Source organism: Schistocerca americana, chromosome 3, assembly GCF_021461395.2.
Source record: "Schistocerca americana isolate TAMUIC-IGC-003095 chromosome 3, iqSchAmer2.1, whole genome shotgun sequence".
NCBI lineage: Eukaryota > Metazoa > Arthropoda > Insecta > Orthoptera > Acrididae > Schistocerca > Schistocerca americana.
In genome coordinates, this window is record NC_060121.1 from 372,038,539 (window position 1) to 372,064,343 (window position 25,805).

At 38.6% G+C, this 25,805-nt stretch overlaps 1 protein-coding gene across 1 annotated transcript in view; it reads left to right on the forward strand.

Moving 5' to 3' along the window:
- Positions 1-21,864, forward strand: part of LOC124605175 (leucine-rich repeat-containing protein 15-like) — a 51,596-nt gene extending 29,732 nt beyond the window's left edge. Inside the window, exons 3-4 of the mRNA XM_047136687.1 lie at positions 1,265-2,270; positions 19,005-21,864. Of these exons, the coding sequence (XP_046992643.1) occupies positions 1,265-2,270; positions 19,005-19,241 (1,243 nt within the window). The 3' untranslated portion in view covers positions 19,242-21,864. The remainder of the gene's footprint in view (positions 1-1,264; positions 2,271-19,004) is intronic.
- The last annotated feature ends 3,941 nt before the right edge of the window (positions 21,865-25,805 follow it).

A 25,805-nucleotide genomic window follows, 5' to 3' on the forward strand; every position in this document is an offset into this window, starting at 1 on the left:
CAAGTTACAGGAGTGGCAATGTGATCTCTTAATTCACAAGGGGACCAAGCATCAGGTATTCAAAAGAGTTCTTTGTCATGACTCCATACATGTAGGTTAATGTTTGCTGACATCAGGATCGCAACCAGTGAAGATCTTGCTCTTCCTGTGCTGATTCATCACTTAAGAGTGATTTTATTGGGATAGCCCCAGACTTGTCAGTGCAGTGTGTTGGGGCTTATGGGTGCTCAACGTCGAGGTCATCAGCACCCTGACACATTAAAAGGAACGAATGTGGACAGACCTAATAAAACTGAAACACACACACACAAAGAAGGCAGGAAAAGAAGAAAAATGCTACATAAGAAAGTAAAACGTAAGGAAAGGGAAAAACATACAGAATTGTCTGCGATCTTGTGGGCACTGGAGCAGATGAGACATCCTTCCTGTCCTAAATTTCTTGTCTTTTCCGATTCACTCAGTGCCCTTCACTCATTGCAACATTTGTATCCAGCAGATAAAATAGTCCAGACCATCCAGGATGCCCTCCTCCAACTACAGCGACTGGGGAAGATTGTGGCTTTCTGCTGGGATCCGGGGCATGTCGGCATTGCTGGGAATGAAAGGGCAGATCTCGCAGCCAAGGAGGCGTGTCTTGATCCACAAGTATCTCAGTGTGCTATCCCCCTGCACGCACTCAGCCCGCTGTTGAGCTCAGGAGTCATGCGTCGGTGGGAGGATGAGTGGCTGGAAGTGACTGACAATAAGCTCCGTATAGTCAAGCCCACAACCTGTGTGTGGTGCACTTCCTTTCCCAGACTTGTCATTTGGAGGGTGGAGGGACATGCTCCCAGGACTTCCCATAGCCATCCAACAATTCTATTAAAGGGAATATCATGCACTTGCAAATGCAAACTGCCTCAACAAATATATTTTGCAATTCACAAATTTGTGTTTGAAGATGAAAAATTATCCTTACTTCTAAGTAGTAACTTTGAAATGTGCATTAGCAAATGAAGTGTTAAAAATGTTCCCAATCATACAATATTTGGGCAATGAAAAATTTTGAAATCTGCCTTTGGTTTATGAAAGACCCTGTATATTGCTCAAATAAGGTCATTATTTCATCAGCATGTTTAGGAGTCTGGTGAGTACTTGCAGAGTATTATACACTATCTATATTTACTACCTGGTTTCTTAGACTTTAAAATACAAGATTTGTTATTGAGACATTAGTGTTGTGAGAACTGCATTACTTTATGAAGCTTTTTCTTTTCTTTCACAGGCTTATCAACATTGAAAGTGGTGCACTCAATCCATTGAGCCAGTTGCTTGTGCTTGACCTCTCAAGTAATCTGCTACAGGAATTCAATGTTGACTTATTTGTTCAACAAACCAGTTTAGATGTGTTATATCTCTCCCACAACAGACTTGAAAGTCTTGAGATAGGTATCTTCAGTCCACTTATGAATTTACGTGTTCTTCACTTAGATCATAATAAAATAAAAGAGATCAATCCGGGGCTCTTTACTGGATTGGGTGGTCTAAAGAAGCTCTACCTGGAGAATAATGATGTAGAAGACGTATCATTTACATCTTTTGAAGAACTGAGTAATCTCACTCATCTGTACCTGGCAAACAATGCATTCCCAGTGCTCAGTGTATGTTCCCTGCGTGGTTTAGTGCAATTACAGTACCTGAGACTTTTTGGTGGGCTGCTGCAGTCTGACTGCAATCTTTGGAACCTGCACCGATGGACATCAGACCGCGGAATTAACCTCCTGGCACCCTCCATGACTGACGTGACGCAGACATGTAACATTACCGTGTGCCCAATGCCTGAAGAACTACATGAAACCTTCTTTGACTGGCAGTCCACTGTTGGTCTAACTCTTTTGATCGGAGTTCCCCTAGCAGTGATCGCAATTGCAGCAGCTGCCACAGTAGCTTGTTGCCGCAGAAGGAACTGTAAACGAACGGGACCGGCCCGCTACACCAGTCCTGATGCAGGTTACGACACAGTTGCAGAATCTAGCCGTAGTACGACAGAGACAGATGCCACAATTATTAGAACTATTGGGCCGAGGTACGGTCGTGAATTTTGTGGCAGTGGTAGTGTTTCTTACCCTGGACCGGCTGCAGGGGTGGCAGTGGCTGCATACAGCACTTCTGAGGATGAAGAAGAGGCTCTGCTTACCCACAGGCAGAGGCACCGGCCGCCACAGCACGCTTCCCTAAGGGTCCCCAGGCCTGGTGCAAGACGAGTGCTGCCAAGGCCTGCCTCATTGCAGGTAACCAAATATTTTCTGTTTCTAGTCTCTGAGGTTGTTCTTGCCAAAATAAGAGTGCAGTATGCTGATGGAAATGGAAAATGTTACACAGATATATTTTGATAGAAAGCTACCAAATGGATACTTCATTGTTTCCATGCCTGTGGGACATCTTTATCCTTAAGTGAGTGTATTTGTAGTATTCTCAGTACAGAAAAAAACCAGTCTTACAGATGAAGACTGATGCGAGTACATGTTGACTACTGGGTGTGTCTAATGTTACTAGAACTTTTCAGATCACAACATAGCATCCCTAGATGCAGCTTATCACCATTAGGCACTGAGCTAGCGGAGATGAAACACTGGCGTGAAGGACCTGGCAGTACTTTTAAGTGCGAACAATTGACTAGTGCAACTGCTGCAGAATGAGTGGCGATGAGATGGACTCATGACAACAGTGCGGATAGAAAAGCAGGCCTGAATCTTTCCAGGAGGAGTATACTATGAGAAGGTCGAAGGACTGCTCTACTTGCTCTGATGAATAGCTAATTGACAACAGCTACAGTGTGGGCAGAGGTTATACAGGCAGTGTGTTCCTTTGAATAATTGGGAACACATTACTTGAAGTCGGGTTGAGATCTCGAATTGCTGTGTGTCATTTACCACTGACATCATATTATGGACAACAGAGACTGCAGTTGGGGCACAAATGATGGCGGTAGAGTGTAGGTTCATTGTGCGCACCTGATGTCACACATTCTGTGATGGCCAATGAGCATTCAGTAGTTTTCTGAGTGCTCTGCTGTGATGCATGCCTAGACCTGCACAGACTACAGTCATTTGCAAATGGGAAATCGGTCTATAGTGTGGTGCAGCCAGAGTCAACTGGGCAACTGGGATATTGAGTTGCATTCTGTTTTTTTTAGTCACATGACATGATAGTGTCAATAAATGACTGGATGCAAGGTCACAGGCCTCAGTGTTTTTGAGACCCACACCTCTCCAACTCTTGGAATTATGATCATAGAATGAAGGCTTTCACAACCTGATGACATAGCTGCTGGTAAAACCTTTGGGATGTAAAGTTGTGGTCCAAGAAACTCTTCTGTTCCTGACATTTCGTCCAAGTCAGCAAGACTCAGCGGAGAAGTAGAAGCACCTCTGAGGATGTCCAGAGCAGTCCTGGACGAAATGTCAGGAACAGAAGGGTTTCTTGGACCATGAATTTACATTCTGAAAGGTTTATCTTGGAATTTGGTTTGATGGCTATTGGTTATGACCAAGGAACTGACTTGGTAATTGTTGAAGGGAGGCTGGGTGCTCACAAGTATGTGGAAAGAATGATGAACCCTACTGTTATACCCTTCATGGCCGAGGTAGATAATGGCATATTACACCAGATAAAGCAAGGTGACACACTGCAGTTCACACCAAAGACTGCTTAAAGGAATGTATGGATTCTTGACTGACCTGCCAGATCCCTTGGTTTGCCACCCATAGAGAATGCCTGTGATGTGACAGTGAGAGAGATACTTTTGTATCAGCTTCCATTAAGAAATCTTCATGAACTGATGCAGCATGTGTTTCAGGTATGACAAGGAATTCATCAAGATGACATTCAGAAAATGTTTGCTTCCATGCTACAGCACGTGCAATGTATTTGTGTCTGTGGGGACCCTGTTACAGATGCTGATGGTGGACATGAGTTCCAAATGGAAGGAAAGTTTAATCATTTTATGTCCATCATATGATGACCATCTCCACAAAATTTGATAAATATCAGCCTTGTGCTTCACACTGTAACACTTTCCATTTCCATCAGTGCATTTTCACATGCAATTTAAATAGGTCTCAGATTAATTTAACTTTACAGAACACAAACCACAATTTAATATATAGTTTGCTACTAAGCTTGTGTTAATTTCACTCAAATATTGCTCCAATTTGTTCAGACTTTTGAATGGACAATAAGATATGACACTCAATGGGACACACACATACATTCACACAAGCACAACTCATTGACACATGACCACTGTTTCTGGTTGCTTGGGCTGTGGGGAGGGGGGGGGGGGGCGTATAACAAATGTATCATCCACATGGCAGGAAGGCTTTAATGGTGCATTATTTAATGCCTGTTGCTCAGAATCTCTGCTATGTAGGTGACACATTTGTTATATGGCCGCACAGCATAGAGGAGCTCCACTGTCTCCACAATTTCTTAAATGAAATTCACCCCAAAATCAACTTTGCCTTTCTCTCTCTCTCTCTCTCTCTCTCTCTCTCTCTCTCCCTCTCCCCCCCCCCCCCCCCCCTCTGTCTATCTAGATGTATTGCTATATAATCTGACAACACTCTAGGACACACAGCATATAGAAAGCCTAGTAACAGGAGCAGGTATTTAGATGCCATTCACACCGTCACCCAGCCCAGAAGCAAGCACCGCTCAACGCTCTATTTTAACATACCTTCTGTATGTCACAATAACAGCTTGGAATCACAGTTGGATTTCTTAAAGAGGACAATGAAGGCCAATGTCTATGATAGTTTGTCCTTAGATGGGTCTTTTGAACGAAATACTAACTGTGCCAATAGGAAGGATGAGGAACCGCCTTCTCTCTCTGAAAAATTACCATTTGTTTCTGGGCTTAATGATTGCATTAGCAGAATTCTATGGAAAAATGGTATACGGGACCCTTTTTTTCAGCTAAAAGAAACTGAAGGACTTCTGCTGATGCAAAAAAGACACTCCTGATTTCCCCCACACTGTGGGAGCCTATGAAATCATATGTGGCTATGGAAAAGTGTATGTAGGTGGAACTGGAAGGACTGTTAGAGGAAATAATAAGGAACATGAATGCCACACATTGCCAAAACAGATCGTGAAATCTATGGTAGCAGAACATCAGGAGAACTGTGACAATGACATCGATTTCAACAACATACATGTGCCAACTGACAGATAATTTATGGAACAGAAGTCTGAGAAGTGATTGAGATTTCAAGAACAAATGTAACTTCAATGGAGAGGACAGCTATAAGCTTTGGACTTCATGGCTTCTCCCCAACAAAAAAGTGAATATGTAGATGTTCTGCATGAGTAATAGAAACAACATCCAGGAAGCCACCTCTGTGGATAATAATATTTTTGAACTGATAGAATAACATTTTTCCAGAGATGTAAGAGTCTCAACTTTAACTTAGATAAGGATAGAAGCTGAAGTAATGAATGGAAACTTATGCCAAGGCCAGGACTTAAACCCAGGTCTCCTTCTTACTATGCAGATGTACTAGCCACTACACCACTGTAACGTCATGGCTACCACAGCAGCAGGGACTGTCTTAAGTCCAGTGCCCCTCCTAACACAAACTGCAGTTCAGACAGAGCACATTTTCTCCTTCTCACATCACCGCTATTGTCGAGGCTCTCTGACACTGGAATAGCACCCCAGCTTTGTATGTAATGAGAAAATTCTGCCTGTACCCCAGGCATAGGTGATTCATTGATCTGCTGAACATGCAGGATTTCCCCATTATGTACAAAGCTGGGTGCTATTCCAAGTGTTTGAGGACCTTAGCAGTAGTGACGATGTGAGAAGAGGAAAAGGGGGTGAAGGTCTGAATTGAAGTCTGTGTTACGGTGGGCATTGGACTTAGGTAGTCTGTGCAGCTGTGGTAGATACAATACCGCGGTGGTGTAATGGCTGGCACACTTGCCTGGTATGCAGGAGACCTGGGTTCACGCCCTGTCTGTGGCAGAAATTTTAATTCATTACTTCAGGTTCTATCATTATTGGAAATAATAGTTTTGATAAACATTCCCTCTTTCTTGATCTGTCAATTTTGATGTTTTCTAATGACGATGGCCCACCAATAGCACCAGGGGTAATTTAACCACTAATTCTTCTTCAGCTTAAGTGCAGGAAAAATCCCTTTTTTTGTGGTGAAAATGGCCCACCAATACACACAACAAATCCTGAAGAAGATCCCAGCAGACGGGTCAAAATGTTGATCATACAGAAGACATATGGTGCAGTCATTTTTACTTCATCATCTATAACTCTCGTTCTGTTGGATGCTTTGAAAAAATAGTAGTAAGAGCATCTTGACTGCAAACCATTCAAATGACCAGCATTATGATCAGCTCCTTGATAACTCTGAGCATGTTCATGAATTTTAAAAGCCTTGACCGACAGCTGTGACATAGTGAAGTACTGATGAAACAAACCTGTAAGAAATTACACATGTCAGTTGTTTCATCCGAAATAAGCGAGACAAAATTTGATTCACTGTTCTCCTTCGTTATTTTATTCATGAGTTTCTTTATACAGAAGCAGTCAAATCATTCTGTATTAGATTTGACACTCCTGTAAATACAGAAGAATGTTATAAATAATGATTCAGCTTTTCATCAGAACCACTTAGAAGATGTACGAGTTCAAAATAATTGTATTTGTTTAGCTTTTGCGCATCCTGATAACTACTCATTGCTGTTGTAAAGTTGCTTATTGAAATATGTTGTGGCAGATTGCTAGTTATAATGCACAATTTAGTTGTAGGTTTACACAGTTGTATTACGTTCTTCTTTTCTTGGAAACTGGGGCATCAAAGTTGTGTAGCCGAGTCCCACATTCATACTGACATTGGTTATTATAAACTGCTACGACTGTTATGACATAGAGATAATGTAAAATTATGTACCACTTATGTAATTACTCATTTTCCTTGAGCACAAGTACCTTTTCCACAAATGAAATTAAAAGTTTTAGTTCTTCAACCTGACACTAAGGCCTACAGCTGCCTCGCTACATGATCTGTTGGCTGGGGCTAGAGTGTAGCTACATTTCCTGGAAAAATCAGCAGTGCTAATCCCAAACTATTGTATAATATTGCATTTGTCATCCCCTTAAAGGAATGGTTTTAAACTTTAATGTTTTTATCAGCCATTAGTTTCATATTGTTTTCAGTTTATGCTTGGTAAGTGGTACTTACCTTGCATCCATTGAATACATGACACTGATTAATTACGCATCCAAGAAGGTTCTCTTGCTTGAAGGTATCAATAGAACTGGATTGATGGATGGATTAATTAATTGATTAACTAAAATATGTTGGAAACTTTAATCTTTTACAACAGATTCTGTAACTGAAGCTGTCATGCTCTGTTAACTAATATCCAACACAGTTTTGAGAAGTACTAGTTAAGTATTTGTGTCTCATACTAAATGACTGATAATTAGATAGGTTAAGTTAACACTAATTATGTGTTCACAAGAAGTTGAGACAAACACTATTCTCTAATAAGATATTGTGTTCCATTAGAAAATATATATAAGTTATTCCATAAATAATTTTGGTTACTCTGTGTACCTGGTCTTTAAAGCACAAATTAAAACTATGTTATAATATTGTCACTCTTTTACAGTTTTAGAAAATTAACCATATTTAGAAATTCTATATTAATAAACTTTCAGTGATAAAATATTTTCAGCTGTCACACAAAATTTTAGTTCCAAAATTGACAAGTGTGGAACCTGTCACAGATCCACAGGCCAGCATAATTTTCATATAGAATTTTTTGCAACCTATATAAACTTTTTTTCCTAGTCAGTTTTAGAAATGCAGGAAAAGTGACAAATACGGAGGAAAGAATAGTTAGTTAAAAATTATTCGCAATTCACACAGGAAGGGTTAAAAAGAAATGTGAGCTGCAGTTTGCAACAGGATTACTTAAGTTATATTAGAAACCTTGGAGTACTGCCAAGCTTTCCAAATAAGTGAAAAAGATCCAGGAGACAGTTATAATCCAACAATGCCAGTCCAGATGCCTCCAATAGCATCAACACTGGGCAAACATTAGAACTGGAACAAAATTCTTTGGGTGATCTCCAGGTAATTAATATATTTAAGCATAGGCCAGACCTCTTCACTATTACATGTAATTTTTGTCTCTTGAGGGACAATAAAAAGAAATATCATTCATTACTTACTTAGATGGGTGTGCAGGTAACAGTTTGGATCACAACTACAGTTATGTGATTTTGGGATGAAATTGATCATCTAACTGAGACCATGGTTCACACTAATGTAATTATCATTTATACTTACAAGGGAACCTCCCCATCGCACCACCCTCAGATTTAGTTATAAGTTGGCACAGTGGATAGGCCTGGAAAAACTGAACACAGATCAATCGCGAAAACAGGTAGAAGTTGTGTGGAACTGTGAAAAAAATAAGCAAAATGTGCAAACTGAGTAGTCCATGTGCAAGATATGCGACATCAAGGGTTAAATAAAATCAGGAGCACCGTGGTCCCGTGGTTAGCGTGAGCAGCTGCGGAACGAGAGGTCCTTGGTTCAATCCTCCCCTAGAGTGAAAAGTTCAGTTTTTTTTATTTTCAGACAATTGTCACATCCACAAGAAAACCTAAATCGGGCAAGGTAGAAGAATCTTTTTACCCATTCGCCAAGTGTACAAGTTAGGTGGGTCGACAACATATTCCTGTCATGTGACGCACATGCCGTCACCAGTGTCGTATAGAATATATCAGACGTGTTTTCCTGTGGAGGAATCGGTTGACCTATGACCTTGTGATCAAATGTTTTCGGTGCCCATTGGAGAGACGCTGGCACGGTATCTCAATGTGTTCGGTCAGAGGGTTAGTTGCCCTCTGTAATAAAAAAAACTGAGATAATGGATCAACTACGAACTGAAACGGGTGTCTTGCGACATCCGCACCGAGCAGATACAATGAACGAAAATGAACAAACAAAAAAAAAAAAAAAAAAAAAAGGCACGTCATTTCGTCTACTAATCGGACGGTTTTGCGGTGCGGTCGCAAAACACAGACACTAAACTTATTACAGTGAACAGAGGCGTCAATGAATGAACGAACGGACAGATCATAACTTTGCGAAAATTAACTTTTCACCCGAGGGATAGTTCCACACAACTTCTTCCTGTTTTTTCGATTGATCTGTGTTCAGTTTTTCAAGGCCTATCCACTGTGTCAACTTATAACTAAATCTGAGGGGGATGCGATGGGGAGGTTCCCTTGTTAGAGCACATGGAAGATGAAGCTGTCGGGCAACATGTTATTGTGAAACTTGGAGAGTTACTTAACAGAGGCATGTTCACGTACAGGAGTAGTAACTGATGCATTGCCAGTTAATCAATCATATTATAATATATAGCATGATTTGCTCCTGCTAAAAAACAGAAAACATTGTATCCTACTGATTTCCAGTGTTACCACAGGGAATAAATTCCTGAAAAACAGAACAGCAGAGTAAATATATTTTTAAAAGAATTAACAAAACACTACAGCTGCTGCAATAACTGTGATGTGAAAGAACACTCATACAGTATATTCCTCACCTGTTGAAGCATGAGAAACCTCTCAAACAAATTATTAAGCTGTGAGTATTAATAAAGTAAAATAAAGGGGAGCAGAAATTTAGGGGATGCGACTGCATATCAGAATATCACTTGGAAAACAGTTAAGAGTCAGATACATTTTGATAGAGGTAAAAAAAGTATAATGAAGATACCAGGTTCAAGTTTTGATATGTCACACACCTGGCATTGGTTAAGACTTTTCAAAATACTGCACACTCTGTTTCAGAAGTGAAAGATTCATTCTAATATTATACTACTGTACAGGTAGTAATAGGAAAGGAGGAATGAATATGTGTACGAAACTGTAAGGTTAGTCCAAACCTTGTAGGTTTATTGAATGTTACTGACTACATCTTTGAAAGCCTTGCCACATTAGTGGATCTCAAAGAACACAGACTAATAATGCTGCCAATTTAAAAACTGTGTAAATATAAAATGTATATATTCTTAAATGTATTTCTTAAGCATGTTGGGTCACGGTTTACTAAAAAAAAAAATGGGAGTGAATGCACACAGAAACAGAGCCAAGTGATACATTTTCTTTCATTCATTTGCACTCTATGTTTGATAAATTTAAACATGAAGAATAACTTTCAGAGATGTGGAACCATTTAGTTGTATATTAACAACCAGAAACGGCAACTGCATGCTACTTCTGTTATGTATATTAACAACCAGTCATGAATATGCACATGCCTGATTATGGGAATTACGTACATACAGGAGAAAAACAGTTGTTTCAAAAAAGGCCACTGGTCTTTACTGCACACTACTCTGTTGCTGTTTTCATCCTCTACTCGATAATAAGTAGTTATGAAATACAATAATGGTCCTTCTGTCTGTGTGTTCACAGTATGTTACATTTGTCTGTGTTGAAGATCAACTGACAGTCCCTACACAGAGTTGATCTACTGCAGGACTTCCTGAATTTTGTACAGTTTTCTAACATTGCTACTTCTGTGCATAACGTCATCACCCATGAAAAGTGTCACGGGACTTAAGACCTTAAAAAAAATCATAATGGTTCTATAATACTCTCATGGGCCATGCCCAAAGTGCTTTTACATCTCTGTGTTTAGAATGACACGCTGTGCTTTGTTTGCTAGAAACTCTTCAGTCCAATCATCACACCTTGTCTGGTATTGCATATACTCATATTTTGTTCATTAGGCAACAGTGCAGAAACTTTCCAGAAGTCAAACATGACGGTATCAACTTGGATGCTAGTATCTGTTGCTTTCTGGGTATTGTGAACAAATGGAGCAAGCTGGATCTCACATTATCATTGTTTTTGGAACCCATGTTGATTCACACAGAAGAGATAATTGATCTCCAGAAATGTCGTAATACTGTATGTGAGCATAAAACATGGTCCAAATTCTACAACAGACTGAGATATAGCCCTATAGTTTTGTGCATTTGTTAGGTGGCTATTCAAGAAAATGGGAATAGTGGTTTTTTTTCTAATCACTAGGTATGCTTTTCTTCTCCAGCAACCTACTGCTGCTAGAAGAGGAACAATTTCTTTTACTTCTTTTTGTTTCCCCACCTTAAATTAACCTTGAAAGGCATACACTTTGCAAACATTGTGCATGATTAGAGTGCTTTGAGCGATTCTACAAGAAGTCCTTGCTGACCGTTTCTGACAGCTTTGCAATCAAGCTCAGAAGTGAATTGCAGCTAATAGTGATTGCTCTGTTATGATAGTAAAGGTGCTTTTTTTTTAACTCATGTTTCCTTTATTTTTCTGAGACCATTCACCAGGCTTTCCTGGCACACCTAGTATTATCACAATTTTTATGGCCCTGTGGGCATTGGTATCATTTATGAGCGAGACAAGTTCTGGAATCTTTTTATAGACATTCCAGCAGTTAACTGATACTGTATTAACATTTTCTTTTTCTGATCTGCCACAGTGAATGATACTCTCTTTAATGGGGACAGTTTTCTTCCATGACTGAAACTCAAGCGCACCTTATCAGGCCTGTGGCGGGATTTCTCTATCCTAAAAAGCCAAGATGTGCATGCCACATATCCTCCGCTATCCTAGTAGCCACCTCCTGCATGTACTGCATGCCTGATATATTCATGTGAGTTGTACAATTCTCTGCCCTGTAGCAGAGGTCAAGAAATCCACATCAAGATAGTCAGTGAATTCTTTGGGCATCTGGTATAACTTGGTTCCAAACCCTAGGACCATGATCAGTTCTAGGATCGATGCTGCAAAACATTAAGAGGCTGGTTGTCTTCACCAAAGCTTCAGTCGGACACCTGTAGGAACTAAGGATGGTCTCTGAGCCCAGAAAAAAAGGCATCATTTATGCCAACATGAGCCTTGATTTGCAGCCTGGTGCACCAGCTACACTCAGTCACTGTTGGAAGTGTCTCTCCATATCTTCGATGTGACATTACATCCTCCTTCCTCCATCCCCACCGTATGCAAGCAGAATGGATACTGGCCTTTTATCACAACCTACCTGCTGTTTCCCTGAGGGGCTCCTTCACCTGCCTAATGGAGCTCCAAATGATAAGCAGTCCCACCCTCTAGTGGCTATCTACATACTGGAAAAGTTTCAACGGTTTAATATATAATTTTATTATTAGCAGGAATTTCCAGCTCAAAGTCTAATTGTATTCTGATAACCATACCAATCAAGAAACTCAAGTCAGCAAGTTTTACATTTAGGTACCTCTCTCAGTATGTTGACTTGAAGACAATAATACTGTCTTACATTCGATCCTATTTGCCGTGTGCAGTTATTTTCTTGAGCAATGTAGTTTAACTACAGAAAAGTACTAATAGTCTCCATATGTATTGTTCAGTCTGTGGTTCTGTATTCAAGTGCATATGTTTCAACAATCTCCTATTAGAAGAAAGCAAGAAAAATGGGGAATCTACTAAGTATCAAAATAAAAATGTTGTTGTTTATGGAATCTGCATCTACATATGTACTATGCAACCACTGTGAAGTGCACGGTGGAGAGTACTTGGCATTGTATCACATTTTAGTGCAGCTTCTCATTCCAGTTGCGTATGGAGCACAGAAAGGAGGACTGTTGAAATGCTTCTGTGAACACTTTAATTGGGTCCTGTGGGAGTAATACATATGGGGATGAAGAATATTCCTAGATTCTTCACTTAACAATGGTTCTTGAAACTTTGTAAGAATTATTTCAACAAATAACTGGCCTCTTTTCTTCAAGCCTATGCTGATACAGGTTTTACAGCATTTCTATGATACTCTCCCATGAGTCAAACAAACGTGACCCATTGCGGTGCCATTATTTGTATACATTTAATACCTTCTGTTAATTCTATTTGGTATGGTTTCCACAAACGTGAGCAACATTTTAAGATGGGTCCAACAAGTGTTATGTAAACTGTCTCCTTTACAGACCGATTGCATCAGAAAGTGAAAAACCTTGCTCTATGCACAAAAGACTGAAATTTCAAGGAAAAAGTGATGGCTGCTTAGAGCGTTCTTAGGCATGAAATGAATTAACTTGACAATGCAAATGATACTCAGTCCCATGTTGACACTAGTAGTGAGAAAAATTATCTTACATTCAAACCATTGTCCACTATGTTCAGTGAGTTCTTCATAACATTAGCTGCAACTATATGGAAGAGAAAATGGATGTTTGGAAGCAGATACATTAGATTTACTTAGACAATCATTGCATACTCCAGCAGCAGAGGTCAGTTTTCCCAAATGAACTGTTGAGATTTTGCAAAAACCATTAAGTTACTGAAACATTGTAACTCTTCTGATTATAATGGTACTTTAATCAAAGTACAAAAATCTTGTTTTGATTTGATAGGACCCCCTCTCTCTCCCCCTCCTTGAGTTTATAAACAATTGAAGAGTCAAGGTGCGTTTTCTGAAATGCAGTGTGCAGTAGCAGCTTTCATTTATAAAAGTGCAGACAGATAAGTGATCTTTAATTATAGATCAATCTCCCTCCATCCTGTGTTCTCAAAATTTCTCGAGAAAGTAGTTTATCACAAAATATTGATCCATCAATCCGACAACTCTTCAGTAACAGTTCCTTTTGCTTTTGAAAAGGTTTCTCTTCACAGGCAGTATTAAAATATACACAGTTCTGGTAGAGTGAACTGAGGAAAATTGATCTGTTCACATTTTCTGTGACCTTAACAAGAACTTCAACTGTGTAGACCATAAAATATTAATAGCTAAATTAAAATGGTATGGTAGGGCATTAGTCATATCCTACCTATGGAAATCAGATCACATTAATATATAATACTATAGGGGTGAAACTAAATGAAAAATGTTGTACATTCTTTTATTTAGTACTGTCCTATGACATAATTTTCTGGAGCAATACTGCTGACAGGGAAAAAGCCATTATTTGTTCCACAGAAGCATGCATTAAAAATATGGGTGAAGCTGATAACAAACCTCTTGCAGAACCATCTTTAGGTATCTTGAAATTCTTACACTTATGTGTCGATGTAATTACTCCCAAAATTGTGTTTGTGGTTAACAGCAAGAGTAAATTTAGAATGAAATATGAATTTCACAACCACTGTACTGAAAGTAAAAATAATTTCCGGACAGGATATATACTGTTATCTACAGTTCAGAATGGAGTTAGATATAATCATCTTGTGTTGATGCAGTTCTTCTTGGAGTTCTATATTCTGGTGTAAAAGTTTGTAAAAGGTTGCCAATAGCTTAAGGCAGAAAACTGAAAATCCCCAGATTATCAAAAACATGGTTAAAGAGTGTCTTATTGCCCAGTCTTATAATTTGATGGTATGTCTAGATTTGAAGATTTAAATTCCATGTAACACTAGTGTTCATATTAAACAGTTTCTTCACTTATTCAGTATATGGACAACTAATAGATGTCTCTGAAATGAGTAAAGTTCCATAAATGCTTGGTATGAAGTAGTAGCTAAAAGCAAAAGCTGAGAAGTTTAAGTGTATGAGCAGTGGATTTTTTTTCAAAGTAGCTGCTTTTCTCATGGCATACATGTGTAAAATAATCTACAAGTAATTCCCCTAATTCAGCACAAAAAAATTAGCACCAGTCTTAATATGTTGTTGCCATACTTAAGATAGGCTGCCTGCAGTGGCTGCTTTTCCCTCTTATTGTGCAGCTTGATTTGTTCCACTTTCTTGAAGGCTATCTTTCATTATGGGATATGTGGAAGATGATTTATGAATAAGTGAAACAATATTGAATTCAGCCAGTATGAGTATAACTAGCTTACAGCAATTTTCCATAGTTAATTATAATACAATCCACAACATTAAAATCTGACTGCCACTTCAGTTTAATGCGTACTAAGACTTGAGCCACATTCTCAATGTTCTGCTTCACGGTGGGAATTAAAGAACATGATGAATTAATGAACTTTTGGATAGGTCTTAAGATTCTGTGATTGAGGAGGAAACGAAGATAAAACATGAAATGTTAGTTGAAGGTAAAATTGTCGTGGCTACAAAATATACACAACCTGCACTCACACACAATACATACTCTAAAAACTATACTATTGTAAATATCCTGAGACGAAATATCAGTTTCAAAGAGTTAAAAAATTACTTAAAAATAAAGGAAAAATTGATCTTTTTTCCAGCTATATCACAGAGAGATTGCCATAAGCAGTAATTTTATCTGTAAGATTTGGGGAAACAGAACTTGCTTACATTTGGGGAAACAGAACTTGCTGCAGTGCCTCTATTAGCAGGGATTTGAGGCACAGAAGCGACTTGTCAGAACTGAAATTCTGAAGAGTTAATGATTAACTACTGCAGTGTACTTTAGCTACTGGGGGTGTACTGTGAGTCATGGCTTTTAGTCCATCGTCACTTCCAGGCCCTGTCTTTTTTCTTCTCTCTGTCCACTCGTGTGTGTGTGTGTGTGTGTGTGTGTGTGTGTGTGTGTGCTCTTGAATCTCATATATTTTGACATTAATTTTTTACATATTATTTTATATCAAACACTTTTTTATTATTGTTTTTCTTTGTTCTTTTCTTTTTCTTTGTTCTTTTTTAAACTAGATGGGCCCCATCCCACCTGCGAATACATGAACTTCAAGGACTTGTCTCCTTGGGAGTTAATTCAAGTAGGTAGGCTACTATCTTTGACTTTTATTGATATAGACAGTTTGTGAGGTATAATAACTTTGTTCTAACCTAAATATTGTAGTGCTATTGGCAAATATCAGTCTTTGATACTTGTAGAGTGATTTGTGCTGCTGAAAAATTCAAAATTAATTCTAAATAATATAAAAGTAAAGGCATTATCAACCCATAGATTGGTTTGTGAACAATAGCAGTCGACTAGGTTTCACTGGTAAATTTTTCCAACTTCGGATTTGATCCATCTAATCATTGTTATCAGAGAGAGGAATTAACACTTTAACTGTGATGGAACATGGCATTTTTCACATACATAACACATGATGAAGGTAAGTCAGATTTAGTGCCAAGGAAAAAAATCTAATGCCAACTAGGAATGGAAACTTAAAACTTTGACTCTGAGGCCAATGGCAAAAAGGAAACAAGAGGAACAAAGAAAACTGAAGTTTTAATCAATAAGAATAATTCCCTTTGCATACCCTAACCTCTATGGCTGATTACATCAACTTCTCTCTTCCACACATTGCTTTGATTGCTATGCCTTTCGAAATCAAGTTTTATTGTTGTTGTTGTCATTGTGGTATTCTGTCCGAAGACTGATTTGGTGCCGCTCTCATGCTAGCCTATCTTGCGCAAGTCTCTTACATCTCTGCATAACCACTGTCTGTATCATATATCCACGCGAATGTGTGTCCTGTGCTCCTCTGCAGTTTTCACCCTCAAACTTCCCTCCATTATCAAATTAACTATTCCTTGATGCAGAAGAGTGTATCCTCTCTCTTTTTTAATCCCGGCGTGTTCATTTCTCCTCAATAAGATCCATCTCATCTACATAAGTTATCTTATCTACCCATCTCATCTTTGGCATTGTTCTGTAGCCCCACATTTCAAAAAGCTTCTTGTCTTTACTGTTTATCAGATTCATTTTACCTTGGTAAGACTCTATATTCCACACAGAACAGAGCCATTTTTTTATACTAACTTGCTCATTGAAACCAATAGTGTATTTATCATTGACCGAAGGTCCTGAATGTGGCAAGAAGTAAGGTTTCACAGAGCAAACAAACAAACAAACACTGTCTGAACAGGCCTTGAAGGCCCAACGACACCGACAGTCTGCCATATCATCCTCAGCCCTTAGGTGTCACTGGATGTGGATACCGAGGGGCATGTGGTCAGCACACCACTCTCCTGGCTGTTGTCAGTTTTTGTGACCAGTACCACTACTTCTCAATCAAGTAGCCCATCCATTGGCCACACAAGGACTGAGTGCACCCTGCTTTCCAAAAGCACTTGCCAGACCTTGACAGTGACCTAGTCAAGTGCTAGCCAAGCCCAATAGCACTTAACTTTGGTGATCTGACGGAAACCGATGTTATGCTGTGGCAACACCATTGGCTTCACAGTACAAGTAAAGGAAAGAATCCAAAACATGTTAATTTGTAAGTACATCACATAATAAATATTTTGTGCCATAACAAACTTCTGTTGCATTCATGATCCAACAAAAATCTCAGGAACTTCTGTAGGGATTTTGATCTGGTTTTCAGTAATAGGTAGAGTGATTCACGAGGAAGGTTTATGTATATGATTCATGAATATTTCATACTAATTGCCTGAGCTACAATGAACTGAATGCCTCTGCAACTGTGAAAACCGGGCCTTGCCATCTAATGCTAATGGGCATAAGGACACCCGACTAAAGCGCCAAGCCAGCACTAGCATTGCATGTCCTTTACAAATTGCTCATTCTGCATACAAACTTTCCCTGACGCACTATGCCTACGACATGTAGAGCATCTTTACTATTTCAGAGCAAAGTAGTACTGGTGACTGATGTGGGATTGCACTTTTGTTGTTTGGGGCGAGGTTCTGGTATCCTATAAAATTTCCACTGAAGCATTCCACAGAACAATTCGACAATTGTGTTAACAACAATAGCCCTATGCTGGCTGTACGATTTTCTTCTATGGAGACTTCCATCAAATCTTATACCAGGAATCAAAACAGGGATGAGGGAACACAAAGTAAACCCATCTGAAATTGCTAGTTAGCAGATTACATTAATTTAACTCCAAAATTAATGTAATTAATAAAAAATTATAGTAGCAAATGCAAAATTACACAAAAATTTAAACTTAAAGCTAAAAAATTCTCAAAAGTCTTGGAATTCTTGGGACCGATGTCTCTCCTATATTAATTGCTGAGATTCTTGATTCCTGTGATAGATGAATGATCTATATACATGATTAAGTTTGTACAGAACCCTTTTTTCCCCAGAAAAACTTTCCTTGCTATTGCTAGTCTGCATTTTATAACCTCTCTGCTTTGCCTGTTGTAACTTATTTTGCTACCCAAATAACAAAATCCATATACTACCTTTAGTGTATTATTTCACAGTGTAATTCCCTCAGCATCATCGGATTTAATTCTCCTACATTCCATTATCCTAGTTTTAGTTTTGTTGATGATAATCTTATGACCTATATTCTATTCAGTTCAACTTATCTTCCAAAGTCATTGCCGTCTCTGATGGAATTACAATGGCAAATATGAAAGTTTTTGTTTCTTCTCTTTGAATTTTAATTCATTTCCCAGATTTTTTCTTGGTTTTCTTTACTGCTTGCTCAGTGTACAGACTGAATAACAAAGGGGACAAGCTACAACCCTGTTTCACTCCCCCCTCAAATATGGCCTCCATTTCACCCATGTATGTGCATTTATAGGATTACACTTCACACTTAAGAATGGCTGTCCTGGTGTAACTATGTAGTAGTGATCAATATATAAAATAAGAAGATGGCTTAAATCTAACAATAACAGCCAGTGTGGCAAACTGACATCATTCAAGATATTTATAATGCCTGTAGAACTAATTGCAACTAAAATAATCTAACATAGTTTTTGTTGAAGTGTTTTACAGCCTGACTTTGTGTGGAGGACAGGTATATTGTTTGCACAGGCTTTTCAGTTCTCTCAATAAAGTAGAGTGCATCAGAAATATACTATTTAACTTATTTTATACATGTATTCGTGTTTCTACAAATTAGGGACTGAGGGTAGAACACTACCCCTGGAAACAGTATCTCCCCCCCCCCTTCCCCCCAGTGACTGCAAAGGAAGGGTATACATTTGTATTGTAACATAAAGTATTTTATGTGATTTATTTTGAATTAGCTGTTCGTGTAATGATAAAATATGGAAATAAACCTCATTGCCTTGTGCTCTTTCTTCTTGCAGGCGGCACCCCCCAACTACCACCTGTCTGACACAGAGCCTCAGTCATCAACTTTGTCAGACTGCTCTGACTCGGGGAACTATGAAATGAGTGGAATTGCCACAGCTGCTCCAGCTCTTCCACTGCAGCTACCACCGAGGCTGCCTCCGCGACCCCCACCACGATCAGCTACGACTGTTACTGTAGGTGCTCCAGGAATGATCTATGAAGATGATGAGAGGCGAGGCCTCGTTGTGTGACTGCAGCTTTGCTGTATTACTTGTTTTGCTAACTGCCCTCTCCTCAGATTGTTTGAAGCATGTTCACAATTTGCTGAAGCAATTTCAGTGTTCCATTTCAGCTCTTATCCCATATTGATTATCAGAATGTCCCAGATAAACTTCTTATAGTTATCAGTTAATGGAGTATTAATTTATTTTAACAAAGTTGCATATTTTTCTGCGAATTTGAGTGTTAAGTGTTTTAAGTTTTTGCTCCTAATGCTTCCTTACTTGTTGTGAGATGAATGTTTGTGAAGTGAAAGAAGATACTTATTTCAGTGGTCATTTTGTGATAGTGTCAGTGCTGATGAAACTGCTTTTATCCTTACTGGTCTATGCATATTTCTTCTCTATTGTGATGAATGAAATTTTTAAATTCACATTGTCGCTGTATGTGTTTGTCAGTGATTCTTTGAGGGTTTCTTCCATATGTGAATGTTTAATATATCTTTACAGATGTAAATAAACTTATCCTTCCAGTTCCTGCTCAATTAATGACAGTGTGATGAATTTAAATGTTAAAATAATTTTATCTCTTTTTGTGCAGTAAATTTTAAAATAAAGATTATTGTTGTATTTAGAGTGCAATATTTTGATGTTATTGCTGTATATAACATGGTCTAATAAGTACCAAGTTCAAGATGAAGAAATTTTATCATTTTGAATTTGTTCTAAACTGTAACAAGTTGTCTTGATCATAGGAATATAGTGGGTTGCATCAATGAAGATGTGTAATGATTTCAATTCACAATAAGTATTTGCTAAAAGTAATTTCTTTGCAACTCCTGTGATCTACAGAAAAAAAAAATTTGAATGTGACAAAATCAACAGCTAACCCTGTGCAGGGCTGTGTCATCAGTGGCCATGTTTACAGGCATTTGCTATGTTTTGTTAAAGATTTTTACCACATATTTTTGTGATATATTTACAATGACAGTTTTAAAAAAGTTAGAGGAGGTGATGAGCATCGGTAATTGCCAGCAGGTCATGAGCATTGTCTGTTTTTAGTTATCTGAAAACATTAGATTGTGTAAAATTGGTCTTCGTAGTGGTTATTTGTTTAGGAACGTCTGATTGCTGAGACGAATTAGTTTATATCTTTGTAGGATTAGTAATATACCAAATATTTTAGGTACCCAGTTGTTAGCAGATAAGACTGAAGAGATGAGGTGTGCCTGTAGACTTTACTTTGCTTGCCATTAGTAACACAGTTCTTTTAATTGAAGAATCTTGTAAATATAGGCACAGACAACTTATGTATCCCTGTTGAATGAAGCTGTCTGTTTTGCCTGCAGTCAGGTGTTTTATTTAACTGTTAACATATTTTCCCTTTTGTCACTGGGTATGACTTTGCATAAACAAATGTAAATACTTTTCCTGATGCTGAATTTGTTGTTCTGTAACAGTATTTCTTGTATTGTACAATTCTGAAGTGCCCTTATTGTTAGATTCTTCCTGCCAAACAATGCGTTTACTATACATTTAGATTGTTGAAGTATACTGTTGTTGAATGTGGGATATTTTACAATGTGATTTTTATAGTGCCGAAGGGTCTCGAAGTGCAGTGTATCTCAATGTACTGATGGAACTGTGTGCAACATTTTAACTCAACTTAAATGTAAGTTATTGCCTGTTGTGACTTTAATTTTTGTGTCAGTGACTGATAACTTTTAAGGTTACTTTCCTTTTTACAATTTTAAGTGATAGATGTGATATTAGTTGCTTCTCATCTGACAGAGAGGCCTTCCTACAAAATTGTTTTTTATTCATAAAGTTTATTAATTCTAGTGTTCAATATAACATATGTTAACTACTTCAAAATAGATCTCTATGGATCTTCTCTACATATTATTTCTTGTACAATATGTGTGTTATCCATTTCTATGTGAAACTGGACTATTAATTATGAAAATGTAATTTATTTTTTAGATTTGCTAAAAATTCAGTGTTTCCTTTTTCTGCAGTTTTCAGCAATGGTATTTGCTATGACTGTAAAACAAGCTAAACAAAGAATTGGCTTGTATTTCAAGTTCCATAACCAATGTCTACAGTAAATTATTGCTATTAATTTTTCATACATGAAAAGAGCATTGTGATATTTTTGGGTCAAACATTTATACAGCAGCGCTATATGTGAGTGAAAACAAACGACAGTATAATTGCAAAGTTTTTCGTAATGAGAGAGAATTTCTTTGTTATTTAACAACTCCAGCTATATCATATTCTGTTACTGGTTTGACTCAGTATTACATTTTAGCAAATTTTGCTATAGAAAATTTGTTAACAAATAGCCCATTTGCATAAGTACCTGTAGAAAGAAATGTTACTTCTTCCATATGTAATCTATTTAGGAAAGTAGTTGGTTTTAGAACATTTGGTAAATCATAGAATTTGTTTGAATTTTACAGTTCCTATACTCATTTAGAAGTAAAAGAATTTAGAAGCAGTTTTACATGTTTTTAATATGGATCAGTACTAAAGAAAGATGATAGAACTTTGCTCAGAAAGACAAGGCTATGCAGTGTAGTCTGCGCTGTGAGAAGGTGATAATTTTACTCTTTTCAAATATTAATACAAAAGCAATAAAGATTTTAATGTAAAACCCTGTTTCATTGTTCTGTTGGTAGAATATTTTTGACTCCTTTTTACACATGTAATTGTTTCACATCTTAAACCCTGTTTCGTTTCGGATGTTTTGGAAACTGTGTGTAAATGGAAATACAAGATGTTTGTTTACTGAAATGAAATACAGTACAACATTGCTATCAGAAATTGTGAAATTTCTGAGTGATTTAGTCAGTATTGTTTCCTTCTGGTTGTCAGGTGCTAAGTAAAGAGTGATGTTTACTAACTTACCGTGTTAATTTCAGCCAGCCAGTGTGTGTGCTATGACGTTGCTTTAAGGGCAGTGTGGGATACTGTACATAAGTGTAGGCAGTCCTATTAACATCAAATTAAAAATGTGATCAGGAGCTAGGTTTGTAGCAAGTTTCACTGATAAGTGTGTAAATCAGTGCTGCCCTGCTGGTGGCAATATCACACTTTTCAATGGGTCACATGGTACACTGATAGGGATAATAACTGGATGAAGTCTTTAAAAAACATGTTACAAAGCCATATCATTCAGTAGTGCAGACAAATTTTCCATCCAGGGTTTGCATTTTCCAAGATACTGATGTTCCCACTTATGTGGGCAGAAAAGTCACAGGTCGATAAAAAAATGAGGGTGGTAACCCTCATTCCTGGCACTGAAGGAATTGGATCAGTTTCTTTGATAAATGGTATAAAATATCAAGCACAGTGACACAAAGGTAAAGACACTGAGTTGAAGAGTAACAGTACCAAAGTACCATGTCCTATTTTACACTATATTACCCAATGCCCCACTGATTCCAAACTTACAACCTCAATTCTGGTCACCATAACCAACTATATCCTCACCCACAATTACTTCACCATTGAAGGAATCACCTACAAAAGAATCTGTGGTATGGAAATGGCCACCCGCATGACACCACTCTATGCCAACCTGTAATGGGCCACCTACAGAAATTCTTCTTAACCACCAGAATCCCAAGCCTCCACACCTGTTTGGATTCACTGATGACATCTTCGTGACCCGGATCCACAGTCCTCCAGAACCTCAACACCATCTCCTCATTTGCTTCACCTGGTCATTCCTCACTCCTTCCTTGCTATTCACCTCCACCTCAAAGATGGCTACGTCAGTACCTCCATCTGTATCAAATCTACAGACCACCAGGAATACCTCCACTTTGACAGCTGCCACCTATTCCATAGCAAGAAGTCCCTTCTGTACAGTCTAGCCACCCATGGCTATCACATCCGTAGTGATGAGCAGTCCCTCTTCAGCCATCCAAACTTGTAGAGGAATGGATCTCCCATGTCTTACATCTCCAGTCAACCACCACCTCTCACAGTCCACTACCTGGCCACAAAACAGCATTCCTCTCACAATTCAGTACCACACAGGGCTGGAGCAACTGAATCACATTCTCTGCCAGGTTTTTGACCACCTCTTGTCATGCCCCAAAATAAGGAATATTCTACCCACTATCATTCCCTCCTCTCGCACCGTGGTATTCTGCCGCCCACTGAATCTATTCAATATTCTTATTCATACCTACTCCACCCCTCCTCCCAACCCCTTGCCTCATGGCTCACATCTCTGTAACAGACCTGGATGCAACACATCCCATACACCTTCCTGCCACCACCACCGCCGCCACCGCTGCCGCCACCACCACCACCACCACCACCACCACCACCTACTCCAGTCCGGTCACAAGCATGAGTCGGAAACAAAAGGTGGCTTTTAGAAAATAACTTGGAAAGACCCAGGGAGTTGCACATGAGACGGTGGATAGATACTGGTGATTACTCCCAGTTTTTCTGGGTATTGCATGCAGTAGAGATACTGCTGACACTGATATAATTTTCTGAGGAGCTGATTGTTGCTTGGGTTACATCTTACCTCTAGTTGAATGTGTGAAATATGCTATATATGTAACAGCATTTATGGCCTTGATTAGCTTGGAAAATAGTGTTTTTTGGAAAGGATCCGAGAATTTTAAGATAGATGGAGGGATAAGATAGATACTGCCTACAGGAAAATTAAAGAGACCTTTGGAGAAAAGAGAACCACTTGTATGAATATCAAGAGCTCAGATGGAAACCCAGTTCTAAGCAAAGAAGAGAAAGCAGGAAGGTGGAAGGGGGCGATGTTCTTGAGAACAATATTATGGAAATGGAAGAGGAGGTAGATGAAGATGAAACGGGAGATATGATACTGCGTGAAGAGTTTGACAGAGCACTAAAGACCTGAGTCAAAACAAGGCCCCCGGAGTAGACAACATTCCATTAGAACTACTGAAAGCCTTGGGAGAGCCAGTCCTGACCAAACTGTACCATCTGGTGAGCAAAACGTATGAGACAGGCGAAATATTGTCAGACTTCAAGAAGAATATAATAATTCCAATCCCAAAGAAAGCTTTACCAAACTATCAGTGTAATAAGCCACAGCTGTAAAATACTAACGCGAATTCTTTACAGACGAATGGAAAAATTAGTAGAAGCCGACTGCGGGGAAGATCAGTTTGGATTCCGTAGAAATATTGGAACACGTGAGGCAATACTGACCCTACAACTTATCTTAGAAGCTAGATTAAGGAAAGGCAAACCTAAGTTTTTAGCATTTGTAGACTTAGACAAAGGTTTTGACAATGTTGACTGGAATACTCTCTTTCAAATTCTGAAGGTGGCAGGGGTAAAATACAGGGAGCGAAAGGCTATTTACTATTTGTACAGAAACCAGATGGCAGTTATAAGAGTCGAGGGACATGAAAGGGAAGCAGTGGTTGGGAAGGGAGTGAGACAGGGTTGTAGCCTCTCCCCGATGCTATTCAATCTGTATATTGAGCAAGCAGTAAAGGAAACAAAAGAAAAGTTCGGAGTAGGTATTAAAATCCATGGAGAAGAAATAAAAACTTTGAGGTTTGCCGATGACATTGTAATTCTGTCAGAGACAGCAAAGGACTTGGAAGAGCAGTTGAACGGAATGGACAGTGTCTTGAAAGGAGGGTGTAAGATGAACATCAACAAAAGCAAAACAAGGATAATGGAATGTAGTCGAATTAAGTCGGGTGATGCTGAGGGAATTAGATAAGGAAATGAGACACTGGAAGTAGTAAAGGAGTTTTGCTATTTGGGGAGCAAAATAACTGATGATGGTCGAAGTAGAGAGGATATAAAATGTAGACTGGCAATGGCAAGGAAAGTGTTTCTGAAGAAGAGAAATTTGTGAACATCAAGTATAGATTTAAGTGTCAGGAAGTCATTTCTGTAAGTATTTGTATGGAGTGTAGCCATGTATGGAAGTGAAACATGCGACAATAAATAGTTTAGACAAGAAGAGAATAGAAGCTTTCGAAATGTGGTGCTACAGAAGAATGTTGAAGATTAGATGGGTAGATCACATAACTAATGAGGTGGTATTGAATAGCATTGGGGAGGAGAGGAGTTTGTGGCACAACTTGACCAGAAGAAGGGATCGATTGGTAGGACATGTTCTGAGGCATCAAGGGATCACCAATTTAGTACTGGAGGGCAGTGTGGAGGGTAAAAATCGTAGAGGGAGACCAAGAGATGAATACACTAAGCAGATTCAGAAGGATGTAGGCTGCAGTAGGTACTGGGAGATGAAGCAGCTTGCACAGGATAGAGTAGCATGGAGAGCTGCATCAAATCAGTCTCAGGACTGAAGACCACAACAACAACAACAACATGTTAAACATATTTGAAGATGGTGAACAGCTTACACTCAAGTGATGAAATAGGAAATGCAATGATGAATATAGTTAATGATGAAGACATCAAAATGTGGGAGAGATGCAATGTGGTGTTCGGTGACAGTAAAACAGTTGAACTGAAACAGCAAACGATGGTGGTGACACACTATGTAAGTTGCGTGAATTGTCACAGAGGGATTTTCAGTGCTTAGAGACAGTACCACACACATGTATA